This window comes from Polistes fuscatus, unplaced genomic scaffold (genome assembly GCF_010416935.1).
Source record: "Polistes fuscatus isolate 324 unplaced genomic scaffold, CU_Pfus_HIC Scaffold1, whole genome shotgun sequence".
NCBI classification, from domain to species: Eukaryota; Metazoa; Arthropoda; class Insecta; order Hymenoptera; family Vespidae; genus Polistes; species Polistes fuscatus.
Window position 1 is genome coordinate 6,553,500 of NW_025112997.1, and position 18,074 is coordinate 6,571,573.

At 27.7% G+C, this 18,074-nt stretch overlaps 5 protein-coding genes across 12 annotated transcripts; 3 read left to right on the top strand and 2 right to left on the bottom strand.

The window, feature by feature from the left end:
* Positions 1-253: 253 nt before the first annotated feature.
* On the top strand, positions 254-5,903 carry LOC122515176. 6 transcript variants are annotated; one of them, XM_043632416.1, is made up of 8 exons: positions 254-854; positions 1,024-1,161; positions 1,880-2,083; positions 2,392-2,889; positions 3,125-3,297; positions 3,405-4,151; positions 4,285-4,641; positions 4,865-5,903. In XM_043632416.1, the coding sequence occupies exons 3-8, from the start codon at positions 2,047-2,049 to the stop codon at positions 5,333-5,335; spliced, it is 2,283 nt and encodes a 760-aa protein (XP_043488351.1). In that variant the 5' UTR covers positions 254-854; positions 1,024-1,161; positions 1,880-2,046; the 3' UTR covers positions 5,336-5,903. The 6 variants fall into 6 exon arrangements, with proteins under 6 accessions (XP_043488351.1, XP_043488368.1, XP_043488359.1 ...); XM_043632433.1 differs by having other exon boundaries at positions 254-656; XM_043632424.1 differs by lacking the exon at positions 1,024-1,161.
* LOC122515208 (leucine-rich repeat-containing protein 59) lies at positions 5,733-7,483 on the bottom strand. Its single transcript, XM_043632468.1, has 7 exons — positions 7,374-7,483; positions 7,087-7,275; positions 6,898-6,957; positions 6,691-6,813; positions 6,413-6,626; positions 6,118-6,327; positions 5,733-6,021 (listed from the first exon to the last, which is right to left on the bottom strand). Exons 2-7 carry the CDS (start codon positions 7,174-7,176, stop codon positions 5,744-5,746), a joined length of 975 nt encoding a protein of 324 aa, XP_043488403.1. The 5' UTR covers positions 7,177-7,275; positions 7,374-7,483; the 3' UTR covers positions 5,733-5,743.
* A 506-nt stretch (positions 7,484-7,989) lies between these two features.
* LOC122519983 (actin-related protein 3) lies at positions 7,990-10,430 on the top strand. The gene is made up of 6 exons (XM_043639852.1): positions 7,990-8,199; positions 8,484-8,664; positions 8,753-9,067; positions 9,151-9,465; positions 9,558-9,776; positions 9,851-10,430. The coding sequence occupies exons 1-6, from the start codon at positions 8,156-8,158 to the stop codon at positions 10,028-10,030; spliced, it is 1,254 nt and encodes a 417-aa protein (XP_043495787.1). The 5' UTR covers positions 7,990-8,155; the 3' UTR covers positions 10,031-10,430.
* A 520-nt stretch (positions 10,431-10,950) lies between these two features.
* Positions 10,951-13,700, bottom strand: LOC122520028 (transcription factor 25). Of its 2 annotated transcripts, XM_043639920.1 has the most exons (8): positions 13,480-13,700; positions 13,002-13,366; positions 12,689-12,914; positions 12,344-12,597; positions 11,950-12,259; positions 11,570-11,863; positions 11,232-11,446; positions 10,951-11,132 (listed from the first exon to the last, which is right to left on the bottom strand). In XM_043639920.1, the coding sequence occupies exons 1-8, from the start codon at positions 13,609-13,611 to the stop codon at positions 11,108-11,110; spliced, it is 1,821 nt and encodes a 606-aa protein (XP_043495855.1). In that variant the 5' UTR covers positions 13,612-13,700; the 3' UTR covers positions 10,951-11,107. The 2 variants fall into 2 exon arrangements, with proteins under 2 accessions (XP_043495855.1, XP_043495864.1); XM_043639929.1 differs by lacking the exon at positions 10,951-11,132 and having other exon boundaries at positions 11,196-11,393.
* Positions 13,701-14,769: 1,069 nt separating this feature from the next.
* On the top strand, positions 14,770-17,393 carry LOC122520057 (UDP-galactose translocator). 2 transcript variants are annotated; one of them, XM_043639972.1, is made up of 5 exons: positions 14,770-15,280; positions 15,565-15,648; positions 15,734-15,853; positions 15,946-16,160; positions 16,243-17,393. In XM_043639972.1, exons 2-5 carry the CDS (start codon positions 15,630-15,632, stop codon positions 16,891-16,893), a joined length of 1,005 nt encoding a protein of 334 aa, XP_043495907.1. In that variant the 5' UTR covers positions 14,770-15,280; positions 15,565-15,629; the 3' UTR covers positions 16,894-17,393. The 2 variants fall into 2 exon arrangements, with proteins under 2 accessions (XP_043495907.1, XP_043495915.1); XM_043639980.1 differs by having other exon boundaries at positions 14,770-15,198.
* Positions 17,394-18,074: the final 681 nt, after the last annotated feature.

Below are 18,074 nucleotides of genomic sequence, written 5' to 3' on the forward strand. Positions count from 1 at the left end.
CGATTACTTTAAAAAATATGTACATAATAATGATTTATTTTTTTGTAAATCTTTGATTTTACAGATATAAAATATAATAATAATAATAACAATAATAATAAAAAAAGAAATAAAATGATATCTATAATTTGAAAATACTGACAGACAAATATCATCTTTTTACTCCGGCAATTAATCAGAATTGGAATCAATTAACGCATCTCTCTATTTCTTTCTCTCTCTCTCTGTCTTTGTCTCTCTCTCTCTCTCTCTCTCTTTCATAATAAGTTAGTTGAAGTTAGGAAGCTCGAAGGCAGTGGCAACGACATTGTCGTCTTCGTTCTCGTCACTCGTCATTCTTGTTGAAAATGATTGTGGTATAAAGAGTGGAAGAACGCGCCGAGGTTCTGAGTCAGCTCGTTAAAGAGGACTCGTATAAGAAAATTACAGGAAAAGTAAAGGCGTGTAAAATATTAGAGGAAGAAAGAGTGAAAAAGATAGGGAGAGAAAGAGAGAGAGAGAGAAAGAGAGAGAGAAAAATAGAGAGATAGAAAGAGAATCTTTGCGGGAGTCTAAGCTCCCGCATTTGTAGACATCGCCCATCGAATTTCAACGATATATGTATACTTGCTTACGTTAGTTAGACGTAAAACCCAAGCCAAAAGGAGACACGCAAAGTGAGTTTCTTTCCATTCGAAGTGAGAGGCAGTGACGACTGCAAATCAAGTATTCGTGACGAATATTACAAAAATTAGTTCTGTGCGTTTGAAAACGTATTAAACGTTCGAAAGTGATATTAGGATAATGTTTATATTGTTTCACCTGTCATCGATAATGACGACGTTCTTGTGTTGTGACGACTTACAAAAATTAATGTGATATTTCAATTTTTTGGAAAACAAATTTTTAATAATAATAATAATATAATAATATGAAATATAATTTTATATTTTTTTCTACGTTAAATGAAAGTGAACTTAATTAATTATCGTTTAAAGTGTAATATTTAATACGCGGAATATATTAAATATTTTTGCATTATAGTTGCATGCTGAATGATCCTTGATTGGTTAAACACAGACGTTTGAGTTTCGAGCAAGTCATCAAATCTTTTTGCAGAAATGTTATGTCCTTCTTCGTTAAATATCGTGTTTTTATCTAACAATAGGCGATAAGAATAATGTGATTATATATCTCTCTCTCTCTCTTTCTTTTTCTCTCTCTCTCTTTTCTCTCTCCTTCTATGATTTTAATATAAATTAACCAAAATTATGGATATAAATTTTGTATAAGTTTTTGTCCTTTTTCTTGATAGAATTGTTTTGACACGATGAAATTAATTTTAAAAATAGATAAAAATAATAATTAAAAATATTTTCTTATAATATATATTATGTATTACGAATTGTAGATAAAAATTTCATTTAAATTAGCCCATTTGCTTTTTTTTTTCGACATTTTTGACACGAGAAAATTAATTAGAAAAAAAGAAAAAGAAAATAAGAAAAAATAAAAAATATTTTTGTATCATAAAATATGTAATGTTTACATACATAGATACAAAATAATGAATGAAAATTAGATTTTAATTAACCCTGCTTGATACAAAATATTTTCGTATATTCTTGAAAAGAAAAATGAAAAAAAATAGTAAAAAATAATAAACGATTAGGAATATTTCCTTTTCGTAACTAAATATGTCATGATAAGTCTTATCCGGAGATATCTCTTCATACTTCCTGTCAAAAATTAAACGTAATAGAGACGATAGAAATACATATATCCGGTAGTACGATATTATTTGTTTGTATAAAGATTTATCCGACGTTAAAAAAAATTCGTTCATTTCTATTCCTATAAAAATGATTTAAAACGATGGCATTATACTACTTTACATTAGTGCGCTCGATTGATTGATCCAATACGATGCTTATAGACATAATGATCCTATTCATCGAATAGGATTTTGATGTGTAATCGTTGGGGCAAAAATCAACATTGTTACAAATTAAAAACAATAATAATACTTCACGTTCAATAAGGAAACATAACGTAAAAACAAGAATAATGGGCCTCGACGCAGAACTCACTGTCATACTTTATGGTACGTGTTTATTAAACTAACAAAATTTTATTATTTCTTTTTCATTTTGTTGATTGAAATCGAGAATTTTTGATCTATTATAATTATTAAAACGTATATTATAGATTTTATTTATTGTAATAAAAATATATAACAATTGATTTATATAATATAATACGAATAAATAAATTTGTTATTTCGTCAAATTTTAATTAAAAAAGAGAGAACTTGTTATTTATTTTTTTCTAATCTTTTTAATTAATCGCTGGAATTTTTTATTTATGTGTTTTTCTTTTTTTCTTTTTCTATTAAATATCGTTGATTCGCAGAGATCGTACAATTTCTCGAATCTCTTCGAGATACGAATTTATCGAGTACAATGGAAACCGTACGAAAAAATTTATTGTTACGTTCTAAAAATGCCTTGAGCGTTTTTACAAAAATCGAAGGGACAACATCGTCAACGTCCTCATCAGCCGAGCCCTATCTCCGTATGAACGCAAGTTCGAAAGGTTTATTACCCTTAAATATCGGAGAAATTAATGAATTCGACATGCCAGAGTATGTCGGTGCAGAGGCGACGACATCGCAAAATGAAAAATGTCCTAACTCTGAAATTCATCCTGATTCTTACGAAACATTCCCATCAAAGATCGAAGATGAAAAAAAGAAAAAACTCGAAGAATCTCAAGAGAACGCGCTCGTTAATATCTATTCCAGTTTATCTGCATCACAGGCCAAAAGTAAAGCTTTAAAATGTGGTATTTTATTTCGCAAGGAAGGCAAAAAGTTATTCGTTTTTGAACAATATCGAATCAATTATGTCGGCAAGTATATCTATAATTTACAAATATATTTTTGTTAACCCTTCTATAACGCGATTAATTCATTCCGTATTAAACTAAACAAAACAGTGCAATTAAACCCCCTATGCTATATAACGGATTGTTCAAGTTTATTCAATTTTGTTATAAGAAGTTTAAGTATATATACAATTCTATTCCTCGTTCTTGCGTTTAACTATAGATATTTAATAAAAATTCTTAACGTGTTATTTTTTAGCATTAGTAGGAAGTCATTTATTGATCTATGGAAACGAACGAGATAATAAACCTTACACTGTGACAGAAGTTCGCGGTTATTCTGGTCGACCAGCACCTAATATTGTTTCGCGTGATCAAAAAAGAAGTGAGGCAGCATTTGAAATTTTCAAACCTGGTAATAAAACGTTACAGGTAAGAAAAGAAAGTAAATACAATTATATCTTGTTCTTTTTATTTTCTGCTTTTTTTTTCGTTCTTTCATTTATACATACATACATACGTACGTGTATACGTTACAGTTTATTGCAAGAACGCCAAAAGATATGGAACAATGGGTCGCCAAAATTTGTCAAGTTGGCTCCTGCGAGATAAATAATTTCGATCTTGGAATAAATTCAGAAAGAGACCTAGCTTTCATGTCGTCTTCTGTTATGTTTGAGAAAACGGAAGAGATTATTACAAAAGACCGTCCGTTAGATTCGACGAAATTACAAACGACCTTCTCAAACGTTAACGAGAACAAGACTGTTGAACCTGATAATGAAAGTAAAGTTCAAAAAATAAGTGAGAATACGAGTCTTCCTCCATTACCAACTCGTATACCACGAAGTCTTCCACCGTTACCCTCGAATGATACAATTTCCTCTTATGAGTCGATGTACAACGAAGAAGATGATATTTATTATAGAATAGAAGATCTCGGGGATGGTAAATTTTATCAGAATTTTATGTCGAAGAATCAAAAGGAAATAATAACAATTGAAAAATCTACGAAAACCGCTGCTGTTTATGATGACGTCCAAGCGATTTTACAAAAAGAACGTCAAACAAATATGAAATCTAAATCGGAAGATAAAGATTTATCTAATACGATATCAAACAAAATAACAACTTTCGATAAAACTTACGACGATATAAATACATCATCTGTTATAAGGGACAAAAATAATTGTGAATCTCTTCAAAAAGATGTTATTGATGCTAATGAATCACAGTCATCAACAACACCAAAAACAACAGATTTGATATCCTATGACAATGTTGAAGTAAGATTTTTATCTGAAAAAAAATTCATTTGATTATATTATATTTATTTATATTTGTATATCCACAATTATTTATATTGGTATTTGCTGACCTAATAATTAATAAAATATCATATTTTTCTGTACTACATAGACTTTAGCAAATGCAGCATCTGATAATAAATTGAAGGATAATAAAAATAATGAGATACAAAAGAAAACACCGACTAAAAAGTTTTTTTTGGATAGAATGAGAAATAAAAAAGAATCGCCTCAGAAAAGAGAGAAAATAATAACCGCCAAACGAGAAACGTTGACGCCGCCTCCGCAAATTATTCAGGCAGAGGAAGTGACTACGTACGACGATGTGTCTGATTTAATTATCAAAGAAATGTCCGAATATATTTGCCCGCCTGCACCAAGACCTATATACACTAAGCCACCAACAGTTATCAAGCCCGTAAACGAAAAATTTTATGATGATGTCAACGGATGTCACGAGAAGAGAAATGTAAGTATAAATGAGCCACTTATTCGCCAAATTATTAAAGAAATTTATTTTAAGAGAATATAAAGTTAAATATTAAAACAAGTATTTTGATAATAAAATTTGTTACAATTCTATATATAAAAGTGGAATTAATTGCTTTGGCTTGTGAGCGGCTCATTTATGTATGATAATAGATTTATCTCATGATATATTATAAAAATGTATATATTCATTCTACCAACAGCAACAAATACAATCCAATACCCAAAAGCTTGAGAATAGAATATCCGATGATTGTGAACATTATAAGTTACCAAGAAGCAATACGTGGCAACAAATTTCGCCATCTCAAATGGAAGAACAAATTTATGACGATGTAACTATATTGGCAAATTTCACAGCACGCCAAAAAGAAATATCAGACGAGAATAAAGATCAAGATAGTTCGAAAGCATGTACTAGTCCAGATAAAAGGTCATGGAATAGATTTAGTAGAAAACATAGATCGAGTGATTCTATCGGTTCTGGAACAAATAAAAGAACATCCAACGAAATTACGGATCTTGATTGTTTCGAAGACCAACAGAATTTGTCTAAAATGAATACGTTTCAAAAATTAATTAACAAAATGGAAAACTCACTTGGTAAAGTATCTCCAAAAGCAATATCAACTACATCCGTGAATAAATCTTATGGATTAAATTCATCTTCTTGAGACGTTAAATGATTTTAACATACTGTAATATGTTGATATTATATAAGAAATTTTATTTTTTTTCTGTTCATACATCTCTAAAAAATAATCTTGATATACCATGTAAATATTATATTTATAACAGTAAAAATACTTATAATTCGACATAATATGAACAAAACAAAAAAATAAATTACAATATCATTGAATATCCCATTATATTATAAAACAAATCATCGCAACAGTTTAAAAAATAATAATATATCAAAAATATATTAAAATTTTAATGTACCCATCTAAGATAAACGATCATAAATCATGAATTCAAATAAATCTTCGTGAAAATATATCTTGCTTGTGAGATGTATCTGATGTGCACAGGTTAATGATATACAAACAAAGACTACAATGTATCATTAATAGATGATATTAGATAATATTTGTTAAATTGTAACTACTGTAAATATCATTAATAGTTTTGTAAGCATGATTCATCCATTTCATTAGAATCTGACTTTTATTTTGTAATAATTCCGTGCCATACCTTTGATAAGTTTTCAGAAATATACCTGTATGCTTTTCTATATAATCTACTATTGTATATGATAATTCTTTATTATATAGAGGAAGAATTATTGTCAAAGTGCCCAAGACAATGCCGAATATGACAATCCATAGAAATAGCGAAGTAAGTATCCTACATAGTGCTAAATATAAATGATAAAACATTTAAGTGAATATACGAACGCAATCAAATAGTAAGATATTAATAATTATTATTGTAGAATATTGAAAATACTTACCCGCAGAAGTGCAATTTTTTTTATTTTTTTCGTTTATTGTTTCTTTTAAATTATCTGTCTTATTCTCTAGATTTTTAGATACTTCACATTCCATCTCAGATTTGTTTTTATTCAAATTCTTTTCAACTTCCTTGTCTGCGTTTTTCTTCTTTTTTTTCTTTTTGGATTCTTTTTTTGAATTACCATTATCCTTACTGGCATCTGCATTTTCTATAAGACGGTAAAGTAATGAAATAATAACTTTAAAAAATAAAACATCTATTAAATATTAAGGAAAAAGAAAAAAGCTTATTACTTGACTTAGCATTAAGTCTTCGCAACCTTTCCTCTTCTACAGAACGTTTAACATTACTTAAATATTCCACAACATTACGAGCACAATTTTTACATTCTTCAGCATTACTACATGGACCAGCAATGCTTGCAACAGCTGAGGTTAATGGATTTTCCTTTAAATCCAACCACCTTAGATTCTTCAATTCACTGAGGCTCAATGGTAAACGGCTTATCTGTACAAATGGTCTATAATAACTTGCAGTTATTTTCTAACTACTAAAAGAAATTTGGTAATACCTGATTAGCATATAGATCTAAATATTTTAATTGCGTCATTTCGCCAAAATTTTCAGGAATTTCTGTCAACATATTTTTACTTAGGTCTAACTTCAATATTTGCTTAAGTATGATAAAATTATTCTGGAAAAGAAACATTTTTTATTAATATTATGATCAAATTTATATCACATAAATATCATTTAATGATTAATACATGCGACTTACAGGCAATGTAACTAAGACATTATTAGACAAGTCTAAATAAGTCACTTTTCTAATATTTGCCTGCAAATTAAATTAAATAATAATATTCTCAATTAGTTATATTATAATTAAACATTGTAATTATACATTTACACAGATACAAAAAAATATTAATTGTTAAATACAAATTAGTTGGAATATTGAACTTACAATTTCTTCCACAGGCACTTCTTCCAGGTCACACAAACTTAAATCTAAAGTGTCATCTTTCAATCTATTTCCTAAATTTTTCAGCTTCATTGTGAAAAAATTAATATTTAACTACTTGCTAATTGTGTGTTAGAAATGAATAAGTATTCTTTTCAAAATACGTTCATTTGCTTTAGGGCAACTCTATATCTAAAAAATTGAAACAACAATCCATTTCTTTGAATATCTTTAATTAACTTTTTACATTTGTAATATCTACTATATTACTATATTACTATTAGAATTACCGGTTAGTTATAAGTATCCATTTTTCAAACCATCTGCATGCAACTGAACATCATCAACGTGTCAAAGTATAACATCAAAAATATATTAGGAATACCAACGTTGTAAAACATAATCGAAACATTTTTGAACAACAAATTTAATTTTTATATTTTATTCATACGTAATTTATTTTCAAAATGATTAATCCAAACAAAAAAGTACATTTTATTTATAAACAATATTATTCAATGTTATTTAATAATTATAATTATAAATATTAATATTCAAATACAATTTTCAAATCAAAAAAGCATATCATTAAACAAAATTTTTAGCTTAAAATTAATCATAATTTATGATTTATCGTAATTAATCCTAATTAATCAATTAAATATATTATTAAGCACGGTTTTCATATAATGCAAGAATATTGATCGAATGAACGACACATAAAGATGACGATGCAACTATTATGCATTTTATTGGATAAAATATTTAATTCTATCAAAATAATTATGATTATTGTTTATCGTAATTAATCGAAATTATATATATATAATCAACTGAATATATTATTAAACATGATTCCCATGTAACACAAGAATAATGATCGTGTGAACGACACATAAACATGACGATGCGGCTGTCAGAAATCTGAATAAGCGCATGCCTGTGCAAGCTGTGCAAGCTTTTATCGCGAATCGTAAGATCAAGAGCGAGGTGTGGTTTTTGCGGTTACATTTGTAGCCCACTGTCGAGGAATATTTCGTCAGTGAGAGCCGTTTAAAATACTTCAATTAAGATGAACGGACGTCTGCCTGCATGTGTTATCGACGTGGGTACAGGGTAAGTAAATACATTATCTACATTTCCAAAATAATTATGCACTACGATCATAGATTAGAACTTTGGATATGAAGACAAATAATTTTTTAAATAATTTTATCTTTTTAAATTTATATTTAAATGTACTTTTGTTTCTTTCATGATAAAAAATTATCTTTATTTTCTGTGTTACTTTTTTCTTTTTTTTTTTAATAAGAATTCAAAATCTAAATTATTTCATCGTTGTACATTATTTTATTAATCAGGATTAAATAAAAAATTGTCATTGAATATTTTTTTTTTAGGTACACTAAACTAGGCTTTGCTGGAAATAAAGAACCCCAATTAACTATACCATCTGCAATAGCCATTAAAGAAACAGCCAAAGTCGGTGATAATAATGCTAGAAGAATTACAAAAGGTGTTGAAGACTTAGATACATACATTGGAGATGAAGCATTTGAAGCAACTGGTTATTCCATTAAGGTTTGTATAATATTAAATATAGAAGATTAAGATTCTTATATATCTACTATCAATAATTATTTCTTTTCTCTTTTACTTTGATATTTAGTATCCAGTGAGACATGGACTGGTTGAAGATTGGGATTTAATGGAAAAATTTCTTCAACAATGCATATTCAAATATTTGAGAGCAGAACCCGAAGATCATTATTTCTTACTTACCGAACCACCTCTTAATACACCTGAAAATAGAGAATATACAGCGGAAATTATGTTTGAATCATTTAATGTACCAGGTTTATATATCGCTGTGCAAGCAGTATTGGCTTTGGCAGCTTCTTGGACATCTAAAAATGTTGAGGATAGAACATTGACAGGCGTCGTCGTTGACAGTGGAGATGGAGTTACACACGTGATACCAGTGGTAAGTATATTCCTTACTTAAGTTTTTTTTTTCATTTACTTTATGAATATTTATAATAAATATAATATATTATGGTTTTTTAGGCGGAAGGCTTTGTTATAGGTAGTTGTATAAAGCATATACCTATTGCTGGTCGCGATATAACATATTTTATACAAAGTCTTTTACGAGAACGTGAAATTGGAATACCTCCTGAACAATCATTAGAAACAGCTAAAGCTATTAAAGAAAAATATTGTTACATTTGTCCTGACATTTCTAAAGAATTTGCTAAATACGATAGCGATCCTACTAAAATAAAAAAATACGAAGGTATGAACAGTATTACAAAACAGCCTTTCATCGTAGATGTCGGATATGAAAGATTTTTAGGTCCAGAAATATTTTTCCATCCTGAGGTATAACTTATATATAAAAAAAAAAAAATTGTTTAAATATAGAATTAGAAAATTTGATTACCTGTTAATTAATTTTCTATGACCATTTTTAGTTTTCCAATCCTGACTTTACAACACCACTTAGCGAAATTGTTGATGATGTCATACAAAATTGTCCAATAGATGTCAGAAGACCATTATATAGTAACATTGTTTTGTCAGGAGGTTCTACCATGTTTAAAGATTTTGGAAGAAGATTGCAACGTGATATTAAAAGAATTGTTGACGCTCGTTTAAAACTTAGTGAAACATTAAGTGGTAGCCATATTACGGTAAGTTCGTTCAAAAATAAATTATTTTTTTAATATATAAATATATATATATATATATATAATGTTTTCTTCAGCCGAAACCTATAGACGTGCATGTAATATCACATCATAAACAACGTTGTGCAGTATGGTATGGAGGTGCACTTTTAGCTAGTGACCCAGAATTTTATACAGTATGTCATACCAAAAAAGATTACCAGGAGAATGGGCCTGGTATTTGTCGTTATAATCCAGTATTCCATAGTATGGTATAAAAAATAAAAAGTTCACAAAATTAGGTCTTGTGGAACAATGATGAACATCAGTTGTCATATTTACATTTGACGATGTTATTTGAGCCATCTTATTTCTTTTCTCTCCCCACTATCTGCCTTCAAAGTTCTTGATTGAAGAAAAGAAGTGGGTTCTTTAATGGTGCAATTAATAACTATAAATGCCCAGTGCATTTAGGGAACGCACATAAATGCATACACTCTCGTGCCCAATATTGAAGCACATTAAAATAAGCAAATAAAACCTGCATTTAATAATAAAATTATAGGAAATGATTAAATTTATAATACGACTAGAAATTAACAATAAGATTATATTACTGAACAATTGTATACAACTGTAAATAAGTGCGTTGGAAAATAATAATTTTTTTCTAATGAACACAGGCGTTCGGATGAATTAAAATTTCTGATTAACAAAATGATATATCCTCCATTAAATATTTATGTTACATCACTATCTATTTATCACTTTAGACAATTTACAACATGTTCAATATCTCTCGCATAATGGTTGTATTATGCAGAAGTTTTCAAAAATTTTCATTAAATTTTTGAAAGTACATAGATAAGAATATACATTTGACTTAAATTATATTTAAAATAGAGAATTGATTCCTATAGAGTAAATAAACAATGTGAAAGAGTTGGAACAGAGATCTATTTTCTACAAGTTCAATCGTAATATCGTTGCCATTGAATCGGACAAGATATGAAATTGATACAGATTTAAATCAATTGCACTCTGTTATAGCTTATAATCATAACTGTCACTGATGTAACAACCAGTCGGTTAAAAATACTATAATATACAGTTACATGTATATATAAATAAAATTATTTAATTATGCTTCATAATATTTTTTTTCAAATTTCATTATGATTTTATCAATTGATTGTAAAATAAATGTTCAATACCTTTTCAATTGCTAACTAAAATATTTCATTGTAAATTTTAAAAAAGAGATATTTTTTACAACGGCATTAACGAGTTATCAATAACAAGAGTAATGGGAAACTCTGCCGACATGTATTTGTACAAATGTCTCTTGAGCTATCTTATGCTCGATCGTCATTTTGATCGCTGTAAACATTTTTAGATATTCCATTAGTAATTATATAGTCAGTTATTTCTTTCTATTTTTTCTTTTTATCAGTATTCATTTTGACAGACAATACTTACAATAAATTGAATCCATTGGCAGCAAGACCTTCAGCGACTTCTGCAACTTCTTCAAAAGCTACATCTATGTTTCCAAATAACGAAGAAAAGAAAAGGGAGAATAGACCCCAATTACTTAAATTTCCTCTTTGACTTGCTGTAGGTCGTCCATAGGTATCTACACTGTTAGCAGGTGGTAGTGGATCATATAATAACACTGGTGCTGCATCTTGAATCTTATGTATATATATATATAAGAAAAAACAAATATATATTATATATCAAGTGTTTACATGGTATTAAATAAAATGTTTTTATCTTGTTCAAACATTCTTTCTTATTTCATAATAAAAATATACCTCCTGAACGTTGACGGTAATCTCTTTTATATCAGCAAGTATGATGTGTCTTAAAATATTCGTTGGCAAATTTCCCTTATATCGTTCTCCACGCTTTACTTCACAATACTTAACATAACTATCTTTAGAATCAACCCGATCAAGCACTAAATGTACACATTTTTCCAACCATGGCAAAACATCAGCTTCTTTCCACAAATGATAACTACGCACTATGTACAAATTTTGTAATTTTTCTAATGCTAAAGTAGTCGTGTTTTTAGCTTTGCTATTGAAAAAATAATGAGCAGTCACCTAAAAGATTTATATTTATAAATACTTTTCCACGTGTATATATTTGTTAATTGTCTTTTCTTTTATACAGATGTCTTGTTATTTACCTTAGAGTCGGTTTGTACACTGCATTTTTCCAATAAGGGTATGAGAACTCCTGGAAACATGATCAGTGCATTTTGTAATAATTCATTTGCGGTCTTATGACTGCCTAAACAAAAATGTGAAAGAGCCAAACTATAAGCTATATTTGGAAGTTGAGTCAAATTCCTTGTGCTATCCCAAAGATTGCAGAAATCGACAAACCATTCATACTCTCTAGCTCTTAATGCGTAAAAGTCAATAAATAGAACAACAGCTAATGGATCTTGTAGGGGATCAAGTGCTAGCAGTAATTTACAAAATTCTAAACTTGTCCTGAAATAATAAAAAAAATCACTTATATTCTTTATATTTAATATAATATATATAATAATTATAGAAAGATTTATATTATATTACCTATAACAAGCACGTCCACCAACAAAAATTAGATGTTTAAATATTGTTATAAACAATGCACGATTTATTTGTTTCCTATAATCCAATCTGCAACGTGCTGTTGCCACATTAAATAATGGATGAAACGCACACTCCAAACTATATAATGCTCTTTCTGTAAATTCTACGGCCATTGGTAAATCCTCACTTAGTTTACATAATTCTGCTAATTGCAGTAATGTATCCACGTGATAAGTATGAGTATTTATTACATTCTAAAATAAATAAGGATAAATACATATATATATATATATATATATATATTAATCTAACAAAAATATAATACAAACTTATTATATAACTTACTATGAGACTTTCAGGATTAGAACTTTCAACAGCTTCTAAGAATTTATACTGTATCTGTTTATATGAAGAATCATGTTCATAAACAAAATATAGAACATTATCAGATTTCATTGTAGAATCTACAGACATCGATAATCCAGATTTTCCAATCGGTGGCCAATTCTCTCTTGGTGATACCAACCAAGTCTTTTTCAAGTGACCTGTACGTCCTCTATTTCTTCGTTTGCTAATATTTCGATTAATCATTGATTTAATTTATCAAATATAATAATAATATACATATATATATATATTAGTTATTTTATCAAGATACCTTTGTTCTGCTTGTATAGTTTTACTTCCAAAAATTCTCTTAAGTTCATTAAATGGATTTAAATGCTTATGTTGAACACACAAAATACTTTCTTTAGATTTTCCTACAATACATTGGGGTTTTTCAGAATTTTCCTTACTAGAACCTGGTGATGGCTCTCCTAGTAATTGATTTACTTCTCTTACTAAGCTTTCTATTTCATCTATTTCCTCTTCACTTTCGGGTTTACGTGTTTGTTGTTGCATTTTACCAATTTCTGGTTTCCTACGCTTTTTCTTTTTCTTTTTACCTTTAACAACATCTGAATTCGTTTCATCATTTTTCTCATCTATGGTTTCATTTTCGCTTGATGAATTATCATTTAACTATAAGAAAAATATTTTTATAAAATTTAAATGTATGCTTATAAGTTTAAGAAATAATATACTAAGTATGCAGAAATTAAAAAGTATTTAAATAATAAAATTCACTATAATACCACATCGAAAACGTTGAATGACTTTGATTTGAAATTGTCATTTACTGAATTTTCCACATCACTAACGTTTTCTTTATTTCCATCAACAATTTCATCTCCACCAAAAACTTTTTTCATATAACGTGTAGACATATTGAGTAAAATCAAAACGTCGATAAATATATTTTTAATTGCAAATATATATACATATATAGTGTATATATATAGAGAGAGGAGTTAATAAATACCGTATCGCTAATATATAATTTATTAAAAAATCCTGCAAACGTATTATCAATTCAAATTTTTTTTAATATTATCGTTTTAATCATTATCAAAAATAATAAACACTTCGTATATGATGAATGTATAATTTCAATAACCTTTTTAAAAAAATTTGTGTTTAAATATAAATAATGTAAATTAATAATAAAAGATCAGCTCTAATAAAACCCGATTAAATCACTGATTAAACAATTTCTTAATATTTCCATACGTTCTGTACAAAACGTCGCAGATATCCCATATAATACACATATATATAGATATTACGTTACCAACTGTACTTTCATCGCTTAATTAAAATTCTATTCGCTAGAAACTTTTTTCTTGCAATAGGAATTTTGTTGTATTGAGGTTAGTATGATACGAATGTTGAAATGACGCTATTATAGTGAACATCTTTTCATAGAGAATTAATGGTCCGTTTTTGTCAAGTCTAGTTTAGGGGGCAGCATTGTATCAAGATCATTTGGCGCAAAAATGTTGATGTTGAACATAATAAAGATGACAATGTATATTGATGATTTTAATGATTTAAAAGTCGTATCTATTGCTCATTCTTAAATAATCCGGCGTTTTTCATCTTTTGGAAAATTAAAAGTTGCGTTCCCTTTGCAAAAAGGAACATTACATTGTATTTATGCTGTTCGATTATTTTTTTATATGGGTTCGCACATTCGCTCACTCAAAAATACATCTGAAATTTTATTTATATTAATTTATTATATAGCATACTCTATCATATATTATTTTTAAAAGAATTAACACTTCAAATTTTTCTTAATTTATTCTTAATCTGATTTTTTAACTCGGTGTTGAATAATTTTTAATTTTATAAATGATTAATTCTAAAGAGAATTATTTAAATCAGTTTTATTTCTAATTTCTTATAAACATTATTTAAAATTTTGCGCTAAACGGTCTTATTAAATGCTGCCACCAAGCGGCAGAATTTGACGGTCAGATCCCTATTAAGTACAATTTTTTAAACGTGTAGTATAGAGTTATGTGAGAAAAAGTGTGGAAACCAACCAATGGAAATTGCAGGAGGCTCTCGCTTCATGTGAATGCCAATTAGGTAAAGACGAATAGTACCTAAGCATGTGTACACAGTACACGAGTATTTAAATGATATCCATTACGCAATGTTTGAAATGCCGTCAAATGATTTATCTTATCGCAAATACAACACGTCGATCAAATAAAAAAGCATTACTGGTGTATTCATGTTTAAACAAATAATGTTATAAATAAATAATGCGTTGTATTAAATATTCATTCAAGCATAAATGACGTCAATAAAAAATTGGCGAACGTTGTTAAACTGTTCGTTGATAGCGGCGCATGTTCTTAGAATGTGGATTCTACTATATGATAATATATTTCTATGAAGAACATTTCAACGCTTCGAAGTTACCAGCCTAAAGTGGAATGCAAACGTGGCTAGCTTCTCTCTACGTATGTGTTCGAATTTTTATGACCTATTAAATGTCAAAAAGAATTTCATTTTAATCCTACTTATCTATTAGAAAATATTAAGGTAATTCATTTTTATGTATGTCAATGAACTGTCAAATGTTATTATATTAAAGTAGATAATATGTTAAACTTTTTTAAGTGATATTTCCTTCTATTTCATAATATTGTATCTAATTTAACAAACAATTTCAATTTTTTGTTTAGTAATAACTTTTTTATAGTAGTTGTCTTTTATTAAATTCGTGTGATAAACCAAAATGTTGCTAAAATTGTCTAATGAAATTTATATAATTTACGTAAAACGAGAATTAAATTATTAATATTATATATTTTTGTTTTGTTTAGATAAATATGAGAAGACAAGGTAAAATCAATGTTTTACGAAGATTGCAATTTTATTAATAACAATAATGAATAAATTGCATCAAAGTAAGTATCACAATATATAATTAATAATATTTTGATATCATAAATGTATAATTAATGTTTTATTAATTTCTAACTTTATTTTTAGTTAATGGACAAACATTAAAATATGTCAGTTTGATTACATTGACTCTTCAAAATGCATTGGTTGGACTTAGTATGCGTTATGCTCGAACGAGATCTGGAGATCTCTTCTTGTCATCTACGGGTAAATAATATAAACATAAATCGACATTTTAATAACATAAAAATGTATGCTTTTGTTGAATTATATATATTGATAATATCCCTTTTTCATAGCTGTTGTTATGTCAGAGTTATTAAAACTCTTGACATGCTTGGTTTTGGTCTATATTGAGGAAGGCAATCTATTGAAATTTTATATTGCCTTGAAACAAACCATTGTAAAAGAACCTTTTGATACATTGAAAGTATGCGTGCCATCAATTTTATACATCATACAAAATAATTTACTTTACGTGTCAGCATCAAATTTAGATGCAGCGACATATCAGGTAAAAAAATATTTTATTATCAATTTATTTATCATATATTTTCCTTTGACGAAAATGTATTTACAGTTTATTGGCTTTTTAGGTGACTTATCAACTCAAGATTCTTACAACAGCTTTTTTTGCTGTTGTAATTCTTCGAAGATCATTGAGAAGTTCTCAGTGGAGTGCATTGATACTTTTAGTTATAGGAATAGTATTAGTACAATTAGCACAAAGCGGAACAGTTATGTTGCCATCAGGTATAGAACAGAATCATTTAGTTGGTTTCACAGCTGCCTTAAGCGCATGTTTCTTGTCAGGTTTTGCAGGTATATATTTTGAAAAAATTCTTAAGGGATCAGATATCTCTGTTTGGATGAGAAATGTTCAGTTAAGTTTATTATCCATACCCTTTGGGTTAGCCACTTGCTTTATAAATGACGGCGATATTATTAAAAGGCAAGGTTTCTTTTTTGGCTACGATTCGTTCATTTATTACTTAGTAATACTTCAAGCGCTCGGTGGACTCATTGTTGCTTTGGTTGTAAAATATGCGGATAATATACTGAAGGGATTTGCCACCTCTTTGGCCATCATTATTTCATGCATAGCTTCTATTTATTTATTTGATTTTCATTTAACGTTTCAATTTACTTTTGGTGCATTTTTAGTAATCTGTTCAATATTTTTATACAGCTATCAACCTAAAGCATCTATTGATAAACATTCTTCTCTAGATAAATCCGATGTATAATAATATAATTGATAATCTTTTCTTTTTATTTTTTTTTCCTTAAAAGAACCAAATTCGTATTTACGTTAATACTTGAAATAATTATTACCGTAAACACGAAAATTATTCATTTAAAATATAAATAATCAAATCAAATAAACGAAAGAGTTATTTATAATTTTGGCAAAGAGTAACGGACTAATGGATATTTGAATAAAATCAATTAATCAATTTTTTATAACTGTTGTATTTTTATATAAAAAGTATTATAATATATAAGCGCATAAAAAAGTAAAATCCAACTTAAAAGTATTTCTTTATACGAGATAGCCTATTATTAAACATCTTATGCAAATTTTATGCATATAAGTATAGCGTAATAAACAGACTTGATTATTAGATTATAAAGATAATAGATCCCTATGAATTATGGTCATGGCCTAGAATTGATCATCGTTCTGAAGATAAACTATTTTTCTGTGTTAAGAACTGAATAAATTGTATTTGGAAAAGAAAAAAAATTTTTGTAACACAGAATGCAAATTTATTCTTAAAAATTTATTTAAGAAGAAATACAATTGAATCATGAAATTAAATCTTTCATTAACGATACTTTTTGTACGTAATCTCATTTTGTGATAAATATAAAACAACAATTTTATATTTATGAAGATTATTTTGTAATCGATCAATAAAAAATTGATAGTAACTGATTGTAAACCAGCGAAGAAAAAAAAGAAAATTTGGAAAATATTAATTGTATTTTTATTCCATTTGTTGTGTTAATGATAACAAAATTAATGGAAATAATAAAAATTTATATCGAATTTACTTCTAGATATTAATTCGTTAAGAGAAATTTTATTATAATTTAAAAATTTCTTCGTTTAAATTATAAATAAATATTCCCTTTTAAATGGGAGTATAAATTTGAAAATCAGTGATACCATAACAAAAAAATCAAATTTCAGTGACAGTCTCTTTCTCTCTTTAACCTTTCTTATATACCCGTTCGGTGTATTTTAGTATGATATAAACAATATAACACATAAACAATAATTATAATAATTGTACGTGATAAATACCTGCAAATGAAATTAAATATTAATAAAGGTAAAAAGGATATGTCTCGTTGGTGTACACAATCGAAAAGATTAGAAAAATAATACACCAGTTTAATGTTTAAAAATATTCATTGTTAT